General features: G+C 29.8%; 1 protein-coding gene across 1 annotated transcript in view; it reads right to left on the reverse strand.

Annotated features, from left to right (window-relative positions):
• Positions 1-20,198, reverse strand: part of tamo (PUB and ZnF_RBZ domain-containing protein tamozhennic) — a 40,258-nt gene that overhangs the window by 2,376 nt on the left and 17,684 nt on the right. Inside the window, exons 2-3 of the mRNA XM_067274993.1 lie at positions 4,852-5,192; positions 667-843 (exon numbers count right to left, since the gene is read on the reverse strand). Coding sequence (XP_067131094.1) covers positions 667-843; positions 4,852-5,184 — 510 coding nt within the window. The 5' untranslated portion in view covers positions 5,185-5,192. The remainder of the gene's footprint in view (positions 1-666; positions 844-4,851; positions 5,193-20,198) is intronic.

Below are 20,198 nucleotides of genomic sequence, written 5' to 3' on the forward strand. Positions count from 1 at the left end.
GTAAATATTAAACTGCAAAACATAATATAGAAATCAATAGCTTAATGGATTATAAACAAAAGAATAAAGAACATTATGTTGATTTATTTTAAAATAAAAAAGTTATTACAACTTTACATATACAGTATATTTTCCATATTAACCTATATGTTAAGTATGTGGGAATTGTCATTTTTTTAAATGTACTTATATTTACAGTGTAATATTTTACCAAAGTTAAAGTATTAGTCTTTCTGGCAACTGGAAAAACTATGTAGTTTTACACTGATATATTATAAAAATTATAACTTAATATTGGGGAGAAACATATTTCACAATAATATGTTTTTAAAAACAATGAGAGAATCAGAATTTGTTAAAAATAATAAAATTTTTGACAAACTTCTTTATCATAGTTTTCATTTTTATTCAAAATCTCACATTTTTAAATCTGAATGTTCTATTTGCAAGACAAATAAAATAAAAATGAAAATTCTCTCCACGGTGTCTATATATTGAGTATTTTATTAACTTACATTAACTAGAATCATCTCTCTTTAAATAATCTTTAACTGATAATATATTCAAACACAATTAGATTGAAATTTATATGAATTAAAACCATTATAAAATTCAGAGATTGCCACATTATAAAAATAATTGTATTAACAACATTAATGACTTTACCTGGCATTCCACATATGCAATTAAACAATCAAGTGCAACTTGAGTTACATGATCAGGATCAATAGGCCCATCAAAAAAGAGGACTTCATTATGTTTTTCATATCCCAATAAAATAAAAATTGATTCTGCATTAAGCAATTGTGTGTCGACAGTGTGCTTAAAATATCCACTGTATAACTGTAAATAAAATTTTTTTTATAAATGAAGCAATAATTAAAAGATAAAGGTAATGGTATTATAATTTGAAATCATGTATGCTAATTTTATGTACAAAATAAAAAAAAATAGTCATATACAATTAGAACAAAATAAATTTTAAATTCAGAAAATATATCTGCCTTTTTTCCAGAGTTAATTTAGAACTATTTTAATTATAAAAGTAACATTTTTAAAATAGTTTCCAAAACATTGTAAATAGACTGCAAGATGCAGACTTTTAGATTTCATATGGAATTTATAACTCATAGGACTACATTGTGCAAAATCAGCTATCCATCAGTAACAAGTAAAATTAGCATGTGTTAAGACAAATGATTAGCAAAAACAAATACCGTATATTTCCGCAGATAAGACGATAGTTGAATCATAAAAAAAGGCCCCCAAAATCTGGGGTCGTCTTATAGGACAGATACAAAAAAATTAGATTGAAATTTATATAAATTAAAATCATTATAAAAAAACAGACAAACCGTAATTATTTACTAGTAGAGAGTAGGGCATGTCCACAAAATAGAATAACCCATACGACATTTTTGTGAATAGTCAAGGTCATTACCCAAATGCCCGAATCAGTGTGAATGCTTGCAACAATAGCAAGGCAGAAAATAAAATTTGTTCATTTGAAAAATTACGAATAGGACATAATTCCGTATACACTATACAGTATTATTATACAGATGACGATTGCTGATCTAAACTAAATTCATAGGCCATTGATAGTTTGGGGGTTGTCTTATAGGACAGATATATGCTAAAACTATAAAACTTTGACGAAAATTTATACCTCATCTTATCTGAAGGTCGTCTTATCTGCGGAAATATACGGTATATTATTTCTATCATATAATAAAAAAAAATCAGTTAATATAACAGAAATTAGAATAAATATGAGTTATTCTAAATTATTATTATTATTTATAATAATAATAACTTAGAATTAAGAAATATTGATAAGATTTTAAAAATATTTTTTATTTATCTATTTTCAAAACATGATTATCCTTACAGATTAAACAGTAAATGTTACTAAACAAAAGCAACAAGCTTTTAATGTTAATGTTTTAAAAAATATAAAATTTTAAAAAGCTTTAAAACAATTTTGAACTATTTTGCAATGATTTTCTGTTCTGTTATATTCTTGATTAAATATTTTCAAGGGAGTAGTTATTCTAATGGATATTTATACATGTTTATACATAATATTGTATTACAATAATATATTTATTGTCAACAAATTTGATGAACATCTTGAGTCTATTTATCATTTAATTATCAACATAGTAATTCATTCTTGTTTTTAATGTTATTGTCTGTTTAACTTTAGATTTTGAGTTTGTTTACCTTTTTGAACAGTTTTTCTTAAATTGTTCTGGATGTTTGTGTATTATAAGAATTTTTAATTCCTGACAGATATTTAAAATAAAAATATTTGGATATTTTTGTGCATCTTGAATCATTCTTTTCATATGTGGTAGTTTTCAGATTTTCTTGAAAATTATTGTATGTAAAAAGAAAAGTGTAGAATATATAAATATGTAAATTTTCTAATAAAAACTGTAATCAAATTTTATTAAAATTTGATTTATCTTCTAATATCATTTTAGAATCTTTATGCTTAACCCTAGTTTTTTTCATTTTTACCTGACAATGATAGATTTGTTTTCCTGTAAGTACAGTAGAGCATCGATTATTAGACCCCTGATCAACTGTCACATTGGTTAACCGACCACGTTCTAGTCGGCAAATTCAAATGTCTGCTAGTGATGTGGCGCTACAATATTTGGCTATGTCTTAGCTACTTTAATATTATTTTTGTTAAATTTTTGCATGATTTAGCTGGCAATACTGGCTCGACCATGAAAGGGAGGCCAGTATTTAAACGAGGCTTAATTTTATTTAATGATGCTATCCAATTGCTGTTTTTAAAACGTGTGCGAGATTTAGTGGCAAAAAAACGAGTGTCAGCTGTGAAGCAAAAGAAAATTTTGGACTTCTTTTTCTAATGTATAGGCCTACTTTATGTAAAATATGTAACCCGAATATATTTTTTTGTTTTATATTTTTCAATATACAGTACAGTACTGTATTTATTTTGAGCAAAATAAAGAAATAATTTTTAACGATACAATAGCAATGATTATTATTTAAAAAAAAATTTTGTTAGGGTTAATGTCGATGAAAATTCAACACAAAGTAAGTTAATAGCAATTTACTAATAATGTATTTTTTCATACTTTTCGGTTATCCATTTTTCCAGTTATCCGACCAACCCCAATCGAGTCGAATAATCAATGCTCTACTGTACTAGCAACTTTTAAGTTAACTTATATTGCATTTGTATATTTTCTTTCTTGTTTATCTATTGGGATTTTTAGTGTATATTATTTTTCTACTAATGAAATTTTAAAAAATCACAGATCCTAAATCTATTATTTTAATATCACCAAAATTATAAAGAAAAATAACATAAAAATAAGTCTAGCCATTGTTTTCTTAATATTCTTATTGTAAATTTCTGTAAAATCTAAGTGCACAATTTATGTTTGCATCTATAAGTAATAAAGAAATCATTTTCATCTTTGTTTAAAATTTCCTCAAATATGCATGCTTTTATAAATAAATGTTTTTACAGGATAAATTACTTTTAGTTTTCCTATTCTATTGCTGTCTCACATAAGATATAAATTTGTCTACACTGATAATATTCCTAAGAATGATTCCTATCTTAAATTTTTTTTCCCTCCATGACATTAGCCATTAAATTAAATATTTGGTAATTCTGAATATATATGTTAGGAATTTTTAGACAGATGATCAAAAGTTAATAATCAGTATTCTGTCATTGAACTTACTGAGTTTTACTACCTATTTTAAATTATGGTTATTTTCATATCTATTAAATAATATAAAATGCATTCGCTTAAATCTGTAGTTATTCATCAAGGTTTTAAGGGACACACCCCTTTTCTTCCAATACAATTACTAATATTGCAGTTAAAAAGTTTCAAGTTTTGGATAAAGCTAGATTCATACCAAGATTCAAGCATACAAACCATTATAAAGTAGATATGAAGTGGCAGTTTGTAATCTTTTTACAATTGTATGTATTTTGTCAGTAGATGAAAATATTTCAACTTTCAATAATGGTTCAGCTAACCATTATTGAAAGGTTAAACTTTTGTAGGTGTTTCTTCTTGATTAAGATCAGCTCAATCATCAGCTTTTACTATGTCATTTTATCAGATCATCTAAAGACAGGGAACAGAAAAATGGTAAATTCAAGATGGTGGGGTAGGGGTTATTTTTAATATAACTTGATCAAAAATGAAAAAAACTTGTCCTTGATTTGAGTGGTTTATGATGGAAGGATATATATATAAAAAAAAATAAAATTCATATGAGCTATATTGCAAATAATTTCTGATAACCATAAAAATTTAATTATCTTCTATTGGTTAGGGAGGTTGCTTAAACAATCAAATGTTTATATTGATTATCAGTAACAAATATAATCTTTTCAGTGTTTGACCACTCATCATCTAAATCGGTTTGTATCAGATATTTAAAATGAATGACATAATATAAATTTATATATGAATTAAATGATGTACAAGATATATTTCCTGATTTAATTAGATAATTTCATAGATGGTTAATAAAAGTGTTAAAAGAAATCAGAAATAATTTTTAAATATTATGCAGCAATTAGCAAATTACAATACAATCATTGGAATAGAAATATTGCAATATCATATGATCATTCCAATCTATATCAGTAACAATGTGATTGCCATACTTGTATTGTATCACTTGGAACATTGCTATTCACATATTTAATGTAACTCAAGCTGTTTTAGCTAAATACTACTACTGTTTGGGAATTTTTGGTTAAATCTGAATGTTACTAAACACACTTCTGAAGCTTTTATTTCCAATTTATTGAATTAGAAGTTTGAAAAAATTCACCTTAACAATTTTATATTCTTTCCTCCAGGGATGACTTAATAAATTAGTAGCATATTTTTCTAAGGCTTGAAAAGCTGTTGCTCCTTTATAAATACTAAAATTTGGATTTTCTTGAATACTCCGATGTAAAACATCTCCAATTTTTGGACAATTGAACTTTTGGTTATGAGGCACTAAAGACAAAAATTCAGCAATAAGGCCCTCCAAATTACATCTCTGTTCTAGTTTTGTAGGTGTTTCTTCTTGATTAAGATATGCCAAATGATTCTGGCATATTCGCTGACGTACTTCTTCACCTCGAGACATCTTCAAGTAGTTAACTTGATGAGACATTACCACGCCTGTAAAATATAATTTAAGAAATTGTAGCTCAATAAAATTAAAATAATTGTTGAAAATGTATAATATTATATAATTTATAAATGAAATAACAACAATTTATAACATATCTTACTCTAAAAAAGCTATTATCTGAGCTATCTTTTGAAAACTATTGCAGAAACTTATGCAAATAGCTCCAAAAATTGCTTTCTTCCCTCTCTCTTTTTTTTTTTTTTAAATTTTTCTTAATCATAAAACTTACAAGATATTATTTTATTTTCTCTTTCACTTCAATTATCCTTTAAAAAAATGAAAAAACTAATTATCATGGTTACAAATCAAATGATATATCTCTAAGATCTACTCCTTCACAAAGTGCTATCATTAACAGTCAATGATAGCTAATGTGTCAGAAAAAGTTTGAAGTTTTTATTAATTTTAATATTTCTCTGCCATGCTCTTATCATTGGACTGCTATTTTCATAAATGATTGTATCTTCCTTCAATGACTGGAAAAATTTACTATTATGTACTATCTTTCCTAAAAAAATTATTGTTAAATTATTTCATCATTTACTTTCTTGGCTGTTATATAATACATAAAGTATGGTGATCAGCCATATTTTAATCCCTCTTTTTTGTATTTCTCAGTATTTTGACATTCCAGGAGCCCAAAAATGTAAAAAAAAACCCTTACAATATTTTATTGTGTGTATGTGGGATATCTATTTTGCATTATATCTGAGGATTGGATGAATCAAAAATTTTGAAACTTGGCAGAATTATTTCTATATATATGGACCATAATGCTATTAAATTTCTGTAGTTAAAAGGTCAAGGGGATGGAGAGATAAAGAGAGATCTTGTGTCATATTTCAGGTAGGGTTAAATGAAAAATTTACTCATTATTGGCATTTATGATTTTTAAAACTCATCACTACCCTCAAAATTATGCCTTTTAAAAAATTAATAAATATTTTAAAATAAGATCTCATAACAGAAGACCCACAAACAAGTTTAACTTTGAGCTAATGTCTTAGTGTTTTTTAAACTTAAATATTTTGTTTTTAAATAGAGATGATGTAATTTTGTTAAATTACTTTTACTTTTCTTATTATTATTTAAATTTTATATCATAGTATAATTGAAAATAATCAGACTTCCTGGCCTCCTTAACCTCCTGTTTAAGTGTTGGCTAAGTCAAGCAAAAGCCTTCACAGCTGTTTTTTATTCTTAAACAATTAATAGAGTATCAGTTACCCCCAAAAACCCTTATCAATTTATTTTTTCATATATTCAGGGTTCCTATGCACCTGGAAAGTCAGGGAAAATCAGGGAAAGTCAGGGATTTTCATTGGTTTCGGAAAAAGTCATGGAATGTCAGGGAATTTGTCAAAAATTGTCAAAAAGTCAGGGAATTTGTCTCCTTAGCTGCCTCGTTGATTTCGTTTGCTGAATATGGCTGACCAAGCGTAGCCATCTGCAGGTGGCAAGAAGTAATGCTGCAATCTTTAATAAGAAAATATACCAGAATCCGAAATGGCTTTTTCACCGTTCTGAAGCCATATAATTTTACAGTTGTGGATTAATAACAGGATAAACTACTATTATGTAATAGTTTTTAATTTTAATAATTCAGCGATTATAAAAAGATAAATTTGTTAATTAGAATAAAAATAACTAATTAAAATTAGTTTACAAACTTTTAAAACTTGAGATCGTAATTTATTAGAATATTCACTTCAAAATAGCTAAATAGATCAGTAAAAATCGGTAATTTAATTGTTTTTCACATTTAAAACATTAGTGTACAACATAAAAAAAACTATAAATAGCTATCCGACATTTACAGTAAAATGCTGGTGCTGATTAGTAGTTTTTTACATTTGTTGTTACAATTTTCCTTGAAAGTACTGTACTGCAAGCATATTTTCCCCCCTCTCCCATTAATTTCTGCAACTTCGATACATAGTTTAATAATTCATTTCTGTTAAACTAATTATTAAATTAGTTTAACAGAAATGATGTTGGGTAACATAGCCACTGATTTTGGCAAATTTAGGGATCATACCTGTAATAGATATACTGTAGTTATAGTTTTGAAAATCAACTGGATCAGCGTTTCTCAACCTTTTTTGGCCTGCGGACCGATAAAATTTGTGAAAAAAATTTTGCGGACCGGTGGTGTTTTAACAAAAAACTTTACTATATATTAAAGAATTACTACAGAAGTAAATTGTAAAATTATCATCAACATTTATACATTATAAAATTTTTATTTATTAAATTATCACTATTTTTTTCAATAAGAAAATTTTTAATGCAGAGCGGTAAAAATTCTCTGCGGACCGATCAAGAATCTCCACGGACCGGTGGTTGAGAAACAGTGAACTAGATAATCCAATAGTTTAACCAATGTTAACTTGCTTATAATTAATTATAAATTTAAAAAGCTGATAAATTTTTAAAAAAATTAATCAAATGTATTTTAACTTTTTAGTATCTTAGTGCGAAACAACACCAAAACTATTTTTATAGTTATGTTGCAAAAGAACGAGATTTTATAGTTACGATTCTATGCGCTGAACTTCTATATTTTATTAATGTATAATTGTAATTTCGTTTGATGTTTATTTCTGTATTTATTTTATTTTATTTAAATTCTATAACATTAGTTCGTTTAATTAAAATTTGCTATAAAAGTGAGAAAGATGGTTTGTGATATGATTTGCAATAATTATAAGAATTGTAATTAAGGGTTAAAATAAATAAATTTTGTCTGAATTATTAAGAAAATTTTATGAAAAGATGAAATTTAATGCAAAATTAAATAAATAATAAATAAAAATTATTAAAAATAATTATTAAAACTCTGGCTTTACATCGAAACCGAAATCAAAATGGCGGCAACAGAACATTTTTTTTTCTTTTAATGAGTTGCCAATTCAGCTAATTTAGTGGATTTATGAACAATCTAGCTAAAAAAACCAAACAGTTCTAATGGAAACAGTATGATTTGAGTATTTTTATTAAAAAATGTCTAGCTGTAAATTTGAATTTTGAGTTGGTTGGCAACACTACTTTTAATTAATATATATGCAGATGCGGATTGGATGTCGTTTGAATGTTGTACTTAGTATTGTGACAAAACAAGTCTTACACATTGCTATCTGATCTGGTTCATCTGTCTTTTAATAATAATGTTCGAGGTTTGTGTTTTTCTACATTTTTAAATTATAATGGCACGGAAACAAACGAGGTTTAATCTCCAATGGCTAGATCCAGCTATTCATCCAGAATTCAATTCCTGGTTAGGAACTGTAAAAGATGATGATACAAAAGCATTTTGCTGCATTTGTTGTAAAGTTGTGCCGTCGGCCATGATATTGTATATTTTGTATATTTTATATTGAACTAGCTGACCCGGCCACACGTTGTTGTGGCTCAAAATGTATCTATTATAAATGTGTAACACTTCCCCCGTGGGGGAAATTTCAAAAAATCCCTTTTTAGTGTATATTCTGTTGACGTCACCTATTAAAACGCAATTAAAAACGCAAAAAACAGCATGTAAAATAGTATAAATAGAAGCCGAGTTCTTCACGGTAAGCCTTAATTCTGTCCCTTTCCCCGCTGGGGAATATCGAAAAATCCCTTTTTAGTGTATATTCTGTTGACGTCACCTATTAAAACGCAATTAAAAACGCAAAAAACCGCATGTAAAATAGTATAAATAGAAGCCGAGTTCTTCACGGTAAGCCTTAATTCTGTCCCTTTCCCCGCTGGGGAATATCGAAAAATCCCTTTTTAGTGTATATTCTGTTGACGTCACCTATTAAAACGCAATTAAAAACGCAAAAAACCGCATGTAAAATAGTATAAATAGAAGCCGAGTTCTTCACGGTAAGCCTTAATTCTGTCCCTTTCCCCGCTGGGGAATATCGAAAAATCCCTTTTTAGTGTATATTCTGTTGACGTCACCTATTAAAACGCAATTAAAAACGCAAAAAAACGCATGTAAAATAGTATAAATAGAAGCCGAGTTCTTCACGGTAAGCCTTAATTCTGTCCCTTTCCCCGCTGGGGAATATCGAAAAATCCCTTTTTAGTGTATATTCTGTTGACGTCACCTATTAAAACGCAATTAAAAACGCAAAAAACCGCATGTAAAATAGTATAAATAGAAGCCGAGTTCTTCACGGTAAGCCTTAATTCTGTCCCTTTCCCCGCTGGGGAATATCGAAAAATCCCTTTTTAGTGTATATTCTGTTGACGTCACCTATTAAAACGCAATTAAAAACGCAAAAAACCGCATGTAAAATAGTATAAATAGAAGCCGAGTTCTTCACGGTAAGCCTTAATTCTGTCCCTTTCCCTGCTGGGGAATATCGAAAAATCCCTTTTTTAGTGTATATTCTGTTGACGTCACCTATTAAAACGCAATTAAAAACGCAAAAAACCGCATGTAAAATAGTATAAATAGAAGCCGAGTTCTTCACGGTAAGCCTTAATTCTGTCCCTTTCCCCGCTGGGGAATATCGAAAAATCCCTTTTTTAGTGTATATTCTGTTGACGTCACTTATTAAAACGCAATTAAAAACGCAAAAAACCGCATGTAAAATAGTATAATAAAAGCCGAGTTCTTCACAGTAAGCCTTAATTCTGTCCCTCTCCTTCGCAAGGGAATATCGAAAAATACCTTTTTAGTGTATATTCTGTTGACGTACCCTATTAAAACGCAATCAAACACACGTCTAAAATAGTATAATAAAAGTTGAGTTCTTCACAGTAAGCCTTAATCCTGTCCCTCTCCCCCGCAAGGAAATATCGAAAAATCTCTTTTTAGTATATATTCTGTTGACGTAACCTATTAAAACGCAATTAAAAACGCAAAAAACGCATGCAAAATAGTATAAATAGAAGCCGAGTTCTTCACAGTAAGCGTTAATCCTGTCCCTCTCCCCCCAGTGGGGGAATTTCGACATGTGTATTATATAAAAACACGTGCGTATTCGAATGCAACGTAGTGTCAAAATTTCAAAGGAATCGGTAGGAACAAACGAACGTTATATTTTATTTATATAGATAGATAGAAAATGATCTGGTTTAGTCCGTTCTCACAGAAAAACAATGCCTCACAGAGAAGCAAACTTAGGTCGTCGGAAGTTAGCGCCATCTGTTGGACATAAAAGCCTTAATCCATATATAAATATATTTTTGAAGGGGGGGAAATGGTGGTCTTCACATATGCCAGAAACCTTTGTGGGAGTGTATTAAACAACTTCCCAAAGTTTCATGGCAATCGGATAAATGGTATGGTAATGCATGAAGGACAAACACACACACACACACACACACACACACACAGACATACATTCATTTTTATATATATAGATTAGTCTTAGATTTTCTTTGTTCCTTTGTCTAACTCTTTCTAGAACTTTCTTTTGTCTAACTCTTCCTAGAACTCTCTTTGTCTAACTCTTTGCCCTTGGGGGAGGATTATCGTTCCCTCAATAGTAAGAACAAAAGAGGGAGTGAGGCCCTGAAGCAAAACAGACAGAAAGAGTGCCAGTCTGGGTTGGAATCCCGAAGAGGTAGGAGCTGAAAAGGAGTGCTCCAGAAAGGGAGAAGGGTGATCTAAGAGGATAAAGTGCAGAGAGAGATCATCGAGGAAAGACGACTCAGTCTGAAAGAAAAAGATTATAGACGAAAGATCTATAAGGAAAAGGGCTACAAACGTAACAAGAGAGAGAGATCCGAAGTTGTTCCCCACCAAAAGACACATCGCAAAGAAACCCGGGTATTTCTACTACTTTTCTTATCTTTCCTTATTTCTTCTATTCTTCCAATTTCTTTTAGTTTTAAGTTAGTATAAGTTAGTGTAAGTGAATACGGTCCTCGTCAGATTGTCGCGTGTGTGCAAGATAACTGTTTTTTTGAGGACAAACTTTTAATTCCTGTATATATAAAATTCTAGAAGTTGTAAAGTTGGGATCCTATGTAAGAACCTGTTCAGAAGAATAAAACTACTTTGTATTAAGTTTTATTTTGTACCATTTCGCTCGCGGGATCGTGTACCTCTTGTTACGAACATTGCCACAAAGTTTTCTCGTTAAGCAATATGGGAAAGCGTGCATTAATATCCCATGCAAATAGTTCTAGTCATGTTGAAATAAAAAGATTGAAGTCGGAACAAACTTCGCTGGTAAGGTTTTTAACCTCAACAAATTCAAACTCTTCTAATAGTCAACAAAATGTGTGTGAAACGGCTTCTGTTGTGGAAGATAGATCTAAGATCATTAATGAACAGTCTCTCACCAAATCAACATTTCTTAGCAGCACATTGACGCCTTTTGTGATAAAAGATGATGTAATAAAAGCAGAGATAACTTGGGCATTGGCAGTTGTAAAGAAAAAGATGTCACTCAATTCATGCTCTGATATTAAAAACATTTTCAAAAAAATGTTTCCTGACAGTGCTATAGCCACACAATTTCAATTGGGTCCAGATAAAGCTTCCTATATAATAAATTATGGCCTAGCCCATTATTTCAGAGAAAAATTGATTGATGCTGTTACAAGTTGTGATAATATTACTATCTCCTTTGACGAATCACTAAGCAAAGTTGCTCAAAGAACTCAAATGGATCTTGTGATAAAATACTGGGATGAGAGTAAAGATAAGCCGCGCATTCTTTTATTCAGCGCGCTTGCAGCGCTTTTAGCGCATGTGTTCAATTATTAAGCCTACTGCCAGCGCGCTTAAGCTGCGCTTTCAGCGCACTGGCAGCACCTCTCGACCACGCTAAAAATACTGCTTACAAGATGGACGCCTCCGTGAAGAAGTATCTTTTTCGATTACCAAACGATAAACAGTTTTTTTGCTACATTAAATGAGCAGATTTTTAACTCCTTTGCTTCAAGTATCTTTTTAATAAATGTGAAATGTATAATAACAAAACGAAATATAAGAATCTATTATTATTGTCTTTGTTTATGAAGTCAAACCTACCGTTAAAAGTTGGTTTATGAAATACTGTTTCTAATTTTTATTTACAGATTCTAGCAATTTACTGCAATATTTGAGAGAGAATAAAATTTTGCCTTCTGAAGTAGACTTATCATCATTAAATCATTTAAAAATACATAAAGTGTTAATAGAATCAGTCAACGCCAATGACACAAATAAATCATCATTTCTACGTTTTCTTATAAAAAACATCGAACTTAATGGCTTTTCTTCTAATAATACTGAACAAACGCACGTAAATATAGCAGTAAGAGAATCATCGTTTACATCGGCCATTTTGAGATAGCTTTCTCTCCAGCAAAAGTGTTTTCGACCGTCAGCAGCAAAAACGTCACTTCCGGTAGCAACTGCTCAGCGCACTGCTGAATAAAAGAATGCGCGGAAGGTTATGACCAGATATTTAAATTAGCGTCTTTCTGGATCATACTACAGCAGATGATCTTCTCTCTGCATTTCTCAATGGCCTTTCAGACACTCATCTTGATCTAGCAAAAATTCTTCATATCTGTATGGATGGACCAAATGTAAACAAGTTTTCTGAATAAATTAGAAGATCACATGGAGACACAGAATGTTGGTAAATCATTTGTGAGAATGGGAACATGTGGTTTACATGTAGTCCATGGTGCTGTAAAAGCTGGTTTTAAAGTAGTAGATTGGAATTTGTTACCACTGCTACGGAATTTGTACTATTTGCTAAAAGACTCACCCACTCGGCGTGCTGAATACATTGCTATAAGTGGAAGCAGATTGTTTCCCAAAAAGTTTGGTTCTACAAGGTGGTTGGAGAATGGAGAGTGCTTAGAACGTGCAGCAGAAGTTATTGAATCTGTGAAGACATACATAAACAACAGTACAAAGTTGAAAGACAGCAAGGTGGCTACATTCTTGAGACAGGCACTCAATGATCCCTTTATTAAAGTTAAACTTTTATTTTTTCGGTCAATATGTACACAAAGTGAGAGCTTTCTCACCCGATTTCAGAGCAACAAACCTCTTGCACCTTATCTTTATAAAGCAGTTGTTCAATTATTAATGAATCTGATGAGAAAGTTTGTGAAAAATGACAGGGTCACCGACAAGCAGTTTCTAAAAATAGATTTAAATGCTAATGAAAACTTGGTACATCTTAAGAATTTGGATATTGGTTTTGGAGCAAAAAAGGTTTTAAAAGAATTGAAAGTAAGCGATAAAGATATTCTGTGTTTTCTAAGAGATTGTCAAAAAGTGCTGAAAGTGATGACACCAAAGATTATTGAGAAGGGACCTGTCAAGTACAAATGTGTGAAGGCTTTGAGCAGCTTAGACCCAGAAATTATTAAAATGCAATCAAATGTTGGAAAATTGTATTTCAATGCTTTACTGGAGATTCTACATGATACAAACAGGATTGATGAAAGATGTGCTGTCAAAGCAAAAGAACAGTATAATATACTCTGCAATAAAGTATCCATAAAACCCCTATTCTACAAAGTTTGAGGACTTCATATCTGAAAGGAGTGATGATGATGGTCTGGACACATTTTATTGTGAAATTATGAAGGATGATAGGCAACTGCAAGATCTATGGTCTATTATCAAAATTTCTCTTTCTTTCTCACATGGGAATGCAAGTGTTGAGAGTGGTTTTTCAGTTAACAAATCACTGTTGAGTGAAAATCTTAAGGAAGAAAGTTTAGTTGCTCAACGCTTAGTTTATGATGGGATCCATTTTGCCGGTGGTATTGATCAAATAAATATAGACCAGAAAATGTTGTTAACAGTCAGAGGATCTAGACAGCGATATATTGCATCTCTGCAACAGAAAAAAGATATTCAGAAGCAGCAGGCATTGAGGGCTGAAGAAAAAAGAAAACTTACACAACAACTTAAGGATTTAAAACAACACAAGAAAATGTTAAGAAAAGATCATGAAAAGGAAGAAAAAGAGATTGAAATGAAAATAAATACACTTGAGGAGAAAAAGCTAAAACTACATTAATAGTTCTTCTATTTTGTGAATTGTAATTAATTTTTTATTTTCTAATTATCTGTATTTTGAAAAAAAGAGAATTAATACTAAGAAGTTTCTCTGTATTTTGATTGTCCATTTTGTAAAAATAAAAAGATTTTACAATAAATTAGATACATTTGTTAGAGAAGCTATACTGTAAACTTACACCTATCCCTCTTTATTTCAAAATTGTGTAAAAATAGATTGTATATAATGTGGTTGACAAAAGAAAACTAATTCTTTTTTTACATGATCAAGTTTTTTGAGGGAAAAAATGCTTTATTTGAAAATTTTTAAATTTAACTTTTTGTTAAAATTATGTTGCTGTTTAAAAAAAAGTTAGTCTTTTTGTTGAAAGATTGGTTTTAAAATTACGTGTTTCTAAGTCGAGAGTTCATTTTAAGCACAGTACAGTACTATTTGTACTGTATATCAAATACCGTTTGTTGATTTTATGCTATCTTGTATTTACTAGATTTACATGCAAATAATAATGATAAGTAATGATAAAATAAAAAGCTCATGTTTCATTTGTTGCTTATTTTTTCATTACATTGAAGTTTTGAATTCTATCAAACATTTTTCTACAAGATGTACCGGTATGTACTGTATTTTTTTAATATGGCTGTCTTTGAAACATATCAACTGTGCAAAAAAGAGGGATAGATATACTCAATCAATGTTCATGGTAAATAAAATGCTGTTTCATTATGTCGATATTCCACACTGTAAGAAATGTGAGGGTCAGGGAATTTGGACAAAGTTGGTCAGGGAAAATCAGGGAAAGTCAGGGAATTCAAAACAAGAATTTGAGTAGGAACCCTGTATATTTAAACATAGTGTTGGGAGTAATGGTCATTAATTTTTAAATACTGTATATTTTGTTTTTGTCCTTAATCTATCACCCCTGTTAATGTTGTTGTATAAGTGTAACAGGGTCACTATCAACCCTGTTACGCTTGTACAACAACATTATTACTAATAATAAAGGACTCAACTTTAATAATGTTATAATTGATAAAAATAGAGATGTTCAAAAGGTGGTTTTGAAAAGAGCAGGATTGAAACTCTAGTTTGAACATACATTCAATTTAGTTGTTTGGATACTGACAATGAGACATAAATAATCACAAGAGACATTTTTATCAATCATATCATTATTAAAGTTTTACTTCTTTATTAGTAATAGTGTTGTTATTGTTATTTTATAAAATACTAGCAAAGAATGTCCAGTGTTGCCCAGGAATTCAGGGAGAGGTTAAATTGTCCTCATTATAAGGTAGCATATATTTCCTGCAAAAATGACAGAGTAACTATGCAAAATTTGGTGAAATCAATTCAAAGGGTTTGGCAATTTGTGTGGATTAAACTGGGGAAGGAGAGGGTCTGAGTTTTAAAGTAGCATATATTTTTTTGAAGGATTGTAGAGAGTAACTATACAAAATTTTTCCAGATTGAACAAAGGTTTGGGAGTTTGGGGTAGGGGATGAAATCAGAGAGAAGGAATAAGCAGTCTAAGTTTTATGGTAGTCCATGTTTCCCACAGAGTACCAGATAGTAACTATGATGCAGAATTTGGTCCAGATCAATCAAAGGATTTGGGAGTATATAGCAGAAATGAAATTGACAGGAAGGAGTAGAGGAGGTCCTTGATGTGGATGTATTTCGTGAGAATTGTAACTTTTTTTTTTAAGCATTTTGTCATCTATAAGGCTCATTTATACATGTGCACACCTGAAAAATGACTAAAAGAACTCAATTTATGTAGGTAGGTATCTCATAACATAAGACTAATTCTTATTTTTAAATAATGCTACAATAGGATTAATACTAAAACTATGAATACACAAAAATACTATAGGTCTATGTACAAAAGTTTAGTTTCATCTAAGGGAAGTAAATTCACTCCTTACAGTTGTAAATATCTGATAACATAAGAGTATTATTATAAGAAACAAATAACCAAGACAATAGAAACAAAGCATATGCACAACTACTTGAACTGCAAGAATCAAGACCAAAACTGAATAAAAAAGATATTAAGTTTAAAAAAGCCCACCAAGTGGCAAAGGGGATCAACCTTGAATGGAGCAGACAAATACCACAGTAAAAACATCTTTCTTGGGCATTTTTCTTTTTTAATATGAAAATAGTATATAGCTTATGTTCATCTGGAAGGAATAAGCCTTCCAATAGTGAAGGAATTTTCAAAATCTGTTCAGTAGATTCAGTACTTCCAACAAACAAACATTCTCATTTATATATTAGTATAGTATATATATTATCACTAAATGCTTCTAAAAGCTGATTACTTGATCAACACACCAAAAACCTTATTTAACACCAGAAGGAGTTTAATTTTCATGTGAACAAATATTTTTGACCTAATTATAGGTCTGCTTCAGGTCAAACTTTGGAATTATGGTGAATATGTTTTCTTAATTAATGAAATCCATTTTCTTGGTTCCTGAGTGGATCACCATAAAATGTTTGCCATGTGCTTGAAATCTTCCCCCTCCTTAAAATTGAGGCATACCCCTCTCAATCCAACATTGTAAATCTCCAGAGTTTCCAGCATTTTAGCATGCTCTGCCTGAATGGGGTGTCTGATGAGACTAGCTTGTTTCTTCTTTTTTATGTCATATGTCTGTTCTATCATTCATTTAGTCAGTGATCACTGACTAAATGGATTAGGAGGCATCATCTACAAATACAAATGCTGCCATTATTCAAGAGATTTTGTGCCAAATTTTAATTTTAATTAGAAGAACAGTACAGTAAGGTGGAATTTTCATCTCCCTATTTTGACTGTATACCATAGAAACTACAAAATTTAGCATTTACAATTACTCACACCAAAAGCAGAAGAAGAGGTACTTATAAATACAAATATGACAGTATTTACAGTGCAGTCAAGAATAGGCCTATTTAATTATGAGCACCTGATACAGGCTTTTATTTCAGAATGTCTCAAACATATATAAAGAAGAAATCCTTTATGAATTTAATATTTTGTCTGTATTTAAAATTAAAAAAAAATGATTGGATGATTGGATTTTATTTTGTTAGGTATGAAAGTATATGTGAAAATACAATTAGTATTGTTGAGCAATGGTAAAAAAATGCCCTTGTTTAAACTAAAATTAATATTAATGTATAATACAGTACTTTTCATTGTGATTATTAGTTAATTATTGATTGGAAATAAATTATTGATTGCTTTAATACATATATTTCTCTTATTGATGAAAAAGAATAGTATACTTTTGTTAACTTTTGAAACCTAACCATATGTTTTGCATTAGTCCTTTGTTTCGTATAGCATAGATTTGCATAACATGGAACTTTTTATGGAACATAACTTCTGTGTTATTTGAGTTCTATCTGTATTCAAAATTATACAAATAAAAACTTATTGTCTAAATAAATACACGAAAAAAAATTGGTTTTCCCCCCATATCTACAAGGTTTAAAATAAGTTATTTATTTTATCCAGGCACTAAATCTACAGAAGAATGACGAGAAATTTGCTATTCAAGAATGAAAATTATTATAATAGTCTCTTGGATGTTCTGAGAAAGAAAGAAAAAAATATTGAAAGAATGCAGATAAATAAATATTAAAATCACATTTAGCAAATGTTGAAGTAGAATAATATATTTCATTAATGCAATAGAATTTGCTTATTATAATTGCAATTATTGTTATCAGCCATTTAACGTTGTAAGAATTAGAAAGTTGTAGAACATATAAGTAAAACTTAACTTCACTTCTGTAATCAGAATTCTATTTATAATTTTCATCATCTACAGATAGATAGGCATTTTTAAAACTGTCGTTTCATGTTATCAGCTTTAACATATGGCTGATAACATACAATTGTTATCAGTCTTAACCAGTAGTTTAAATGCAATTCTTATTTGCTCACATTACAATTGTTTACATTGTTGGCATTTATATAATTATAAAAGTATATACAATAATTAGTTTATTCTTATGAAGTCACTTTAGTTACATACCATAGCCTTTCTACACTCACAAATAGACACAATAAAAACACAGACAAATCATAAGCTCGCCTAGCAAAGACAACTAAAAATACAATATGTAACATTAGGTAACAATTAATAAGGCAAAATACACTAAAAGTAACATAACATCATACTTAATGAGAAATTAAAATATTCAAGAAAATTAAAACACACACACACAAGACAACATATTATCCACTTATAGGGATATATTGACTCCTTCAAACAAAAATTTGCAACCAAGTCACAAAGACTGAAATGATATAAAACCTGTATGCTATAAAAACAACAAAATAAATTATTTACAAACAATGAGACATTTTTCTACAAACATGTCAAACCATCACACAATCACAGCACAATGGCATGCCAACACAAAAACAACCCCGACTACTGATCTGCTCTTTTGTCCAATCCAGTCATACATAAAAAGGAAACAAGCTAGATGAGAGAAAGAAGGAAACATGCATGACAGACCAATTATTCCCTGTGTTGAAGTAAGCATACTTGACATCCAATATGAGTATAAAGTTGGAAGTTACCTGGCACAGACAACATTCACAATATCTGGTATAAAAAATTTACATCTCTGATCAGAAACTGTCCAAAATTGTACACGCAATCAACAATCCACAGGACATACCAAAATTTCTTACACAACTACAAAAGAACTTTGAAAATTTTTGGTTGAGGCAAGTTGCTTTTAAATTGTATGATTCTGCTAAAGATGGGAGGAATGTCTCCTGAAAACATTTCAAAAAGTTAAATTTTTAGACTCTGAATGAAGTTTGGTGTTGTGTTTTAATGGACATGTAGTCATTATAGAAATATCAGAATAACTAGTAAACATACTGTTTTTTATATTGGCAGCATATCTTCTCTCCCAAAAATTCATCTCAAAGGCTTTACTGATGGATTTAAAGAATATTAATTAGTCCATATGGGATGTATTGTCTGAAGGATTTTTTCATTTAATCCAATCTTTAACTGTTCTCATTAGCAACTTTTGTACTATGCAGTTAAATCCATTTGGGAATTGTCCATAAATTACATAATGTTGATTTTATACTTCTCAATTACCATCTCATCATGCTATATAATGCTATGTAATGTTGATGCAGATATCAACCCACAAAATTACAATGCGTAGCCTCAATCAACCCTCTTAATTTTACTAAGGAATAATACACAGCACAGGATACTAAATGTTACATTATTTTATTAATATCATGTATAATATAATGTACAAAGCCATGGCAAACAGTATGGTTTGCTATGCAACACTTCAATAACAAAAATGAATTATTCTGTTACCCAAAACGTTGAGATCTTAGCTTACATAATGTAAGCTAAGGTTTCAATCTTACATAATGTAGCATAAATTGATGCAGCAAAAATTACCTTTAGAAAAATGTTTTACATAAAGACAAACAGTGTTGTGCACATTGAATAGGTCAAAATGTCATTAAACAAAATGTTTTAACTTCAAGCAGACTCATTTTGTTTGATGATGTATGTACACACAGTGATCAAGCAAAAACATCATTACACAAAATATCTTACTACACTATCAGTTATTATGACATACCCCATTAAAATAACTAACAAAACATAAAATCAATTGTCTTTTATATTTAATAAGTAACACTAGAAGACATAAAATTTAGTAAAACACAAGCGCTTTTGATAAAACAATTTATCTTCATCAGGTGATTGGAACAGAATGTATATTACAAATTTAAAATAACTGAACATTTTCAAAGCCACAAAGTTAAAGAAAGAAAACAGAAAAAAGAGAGAGGGAGGGAGAGAGGAGAAAAATCCATTATTTCAACATTTTATGTAACAAAACCAAATGCTTTTTTAGGTTTAGAGTAAGTTGGTTGCATAGGCCAGAAATAATTAGTTTACATTTGAAAAACAATGCATATAAAGTGGGATCAGAATAAGGATGCACCAACCAGACATT

The sequence above is a fragment of the Centruroides vittatus genome, unplaced genomic scaffold, assembly GCF_030686945.1.
Source record: "Centruroides vittatus isolate TY-2023 unplaced genomic scaffold, ASM3068694v2 contig_577, whole genome shotgun sequence".
Taxonomy (NCBI): domain Eukaryota; kingdom Metazoa; phylum Arthropoda; class Arachnida; order Scorpiones; family Buthidae; genus Centruroides; species Centruroides vittatus.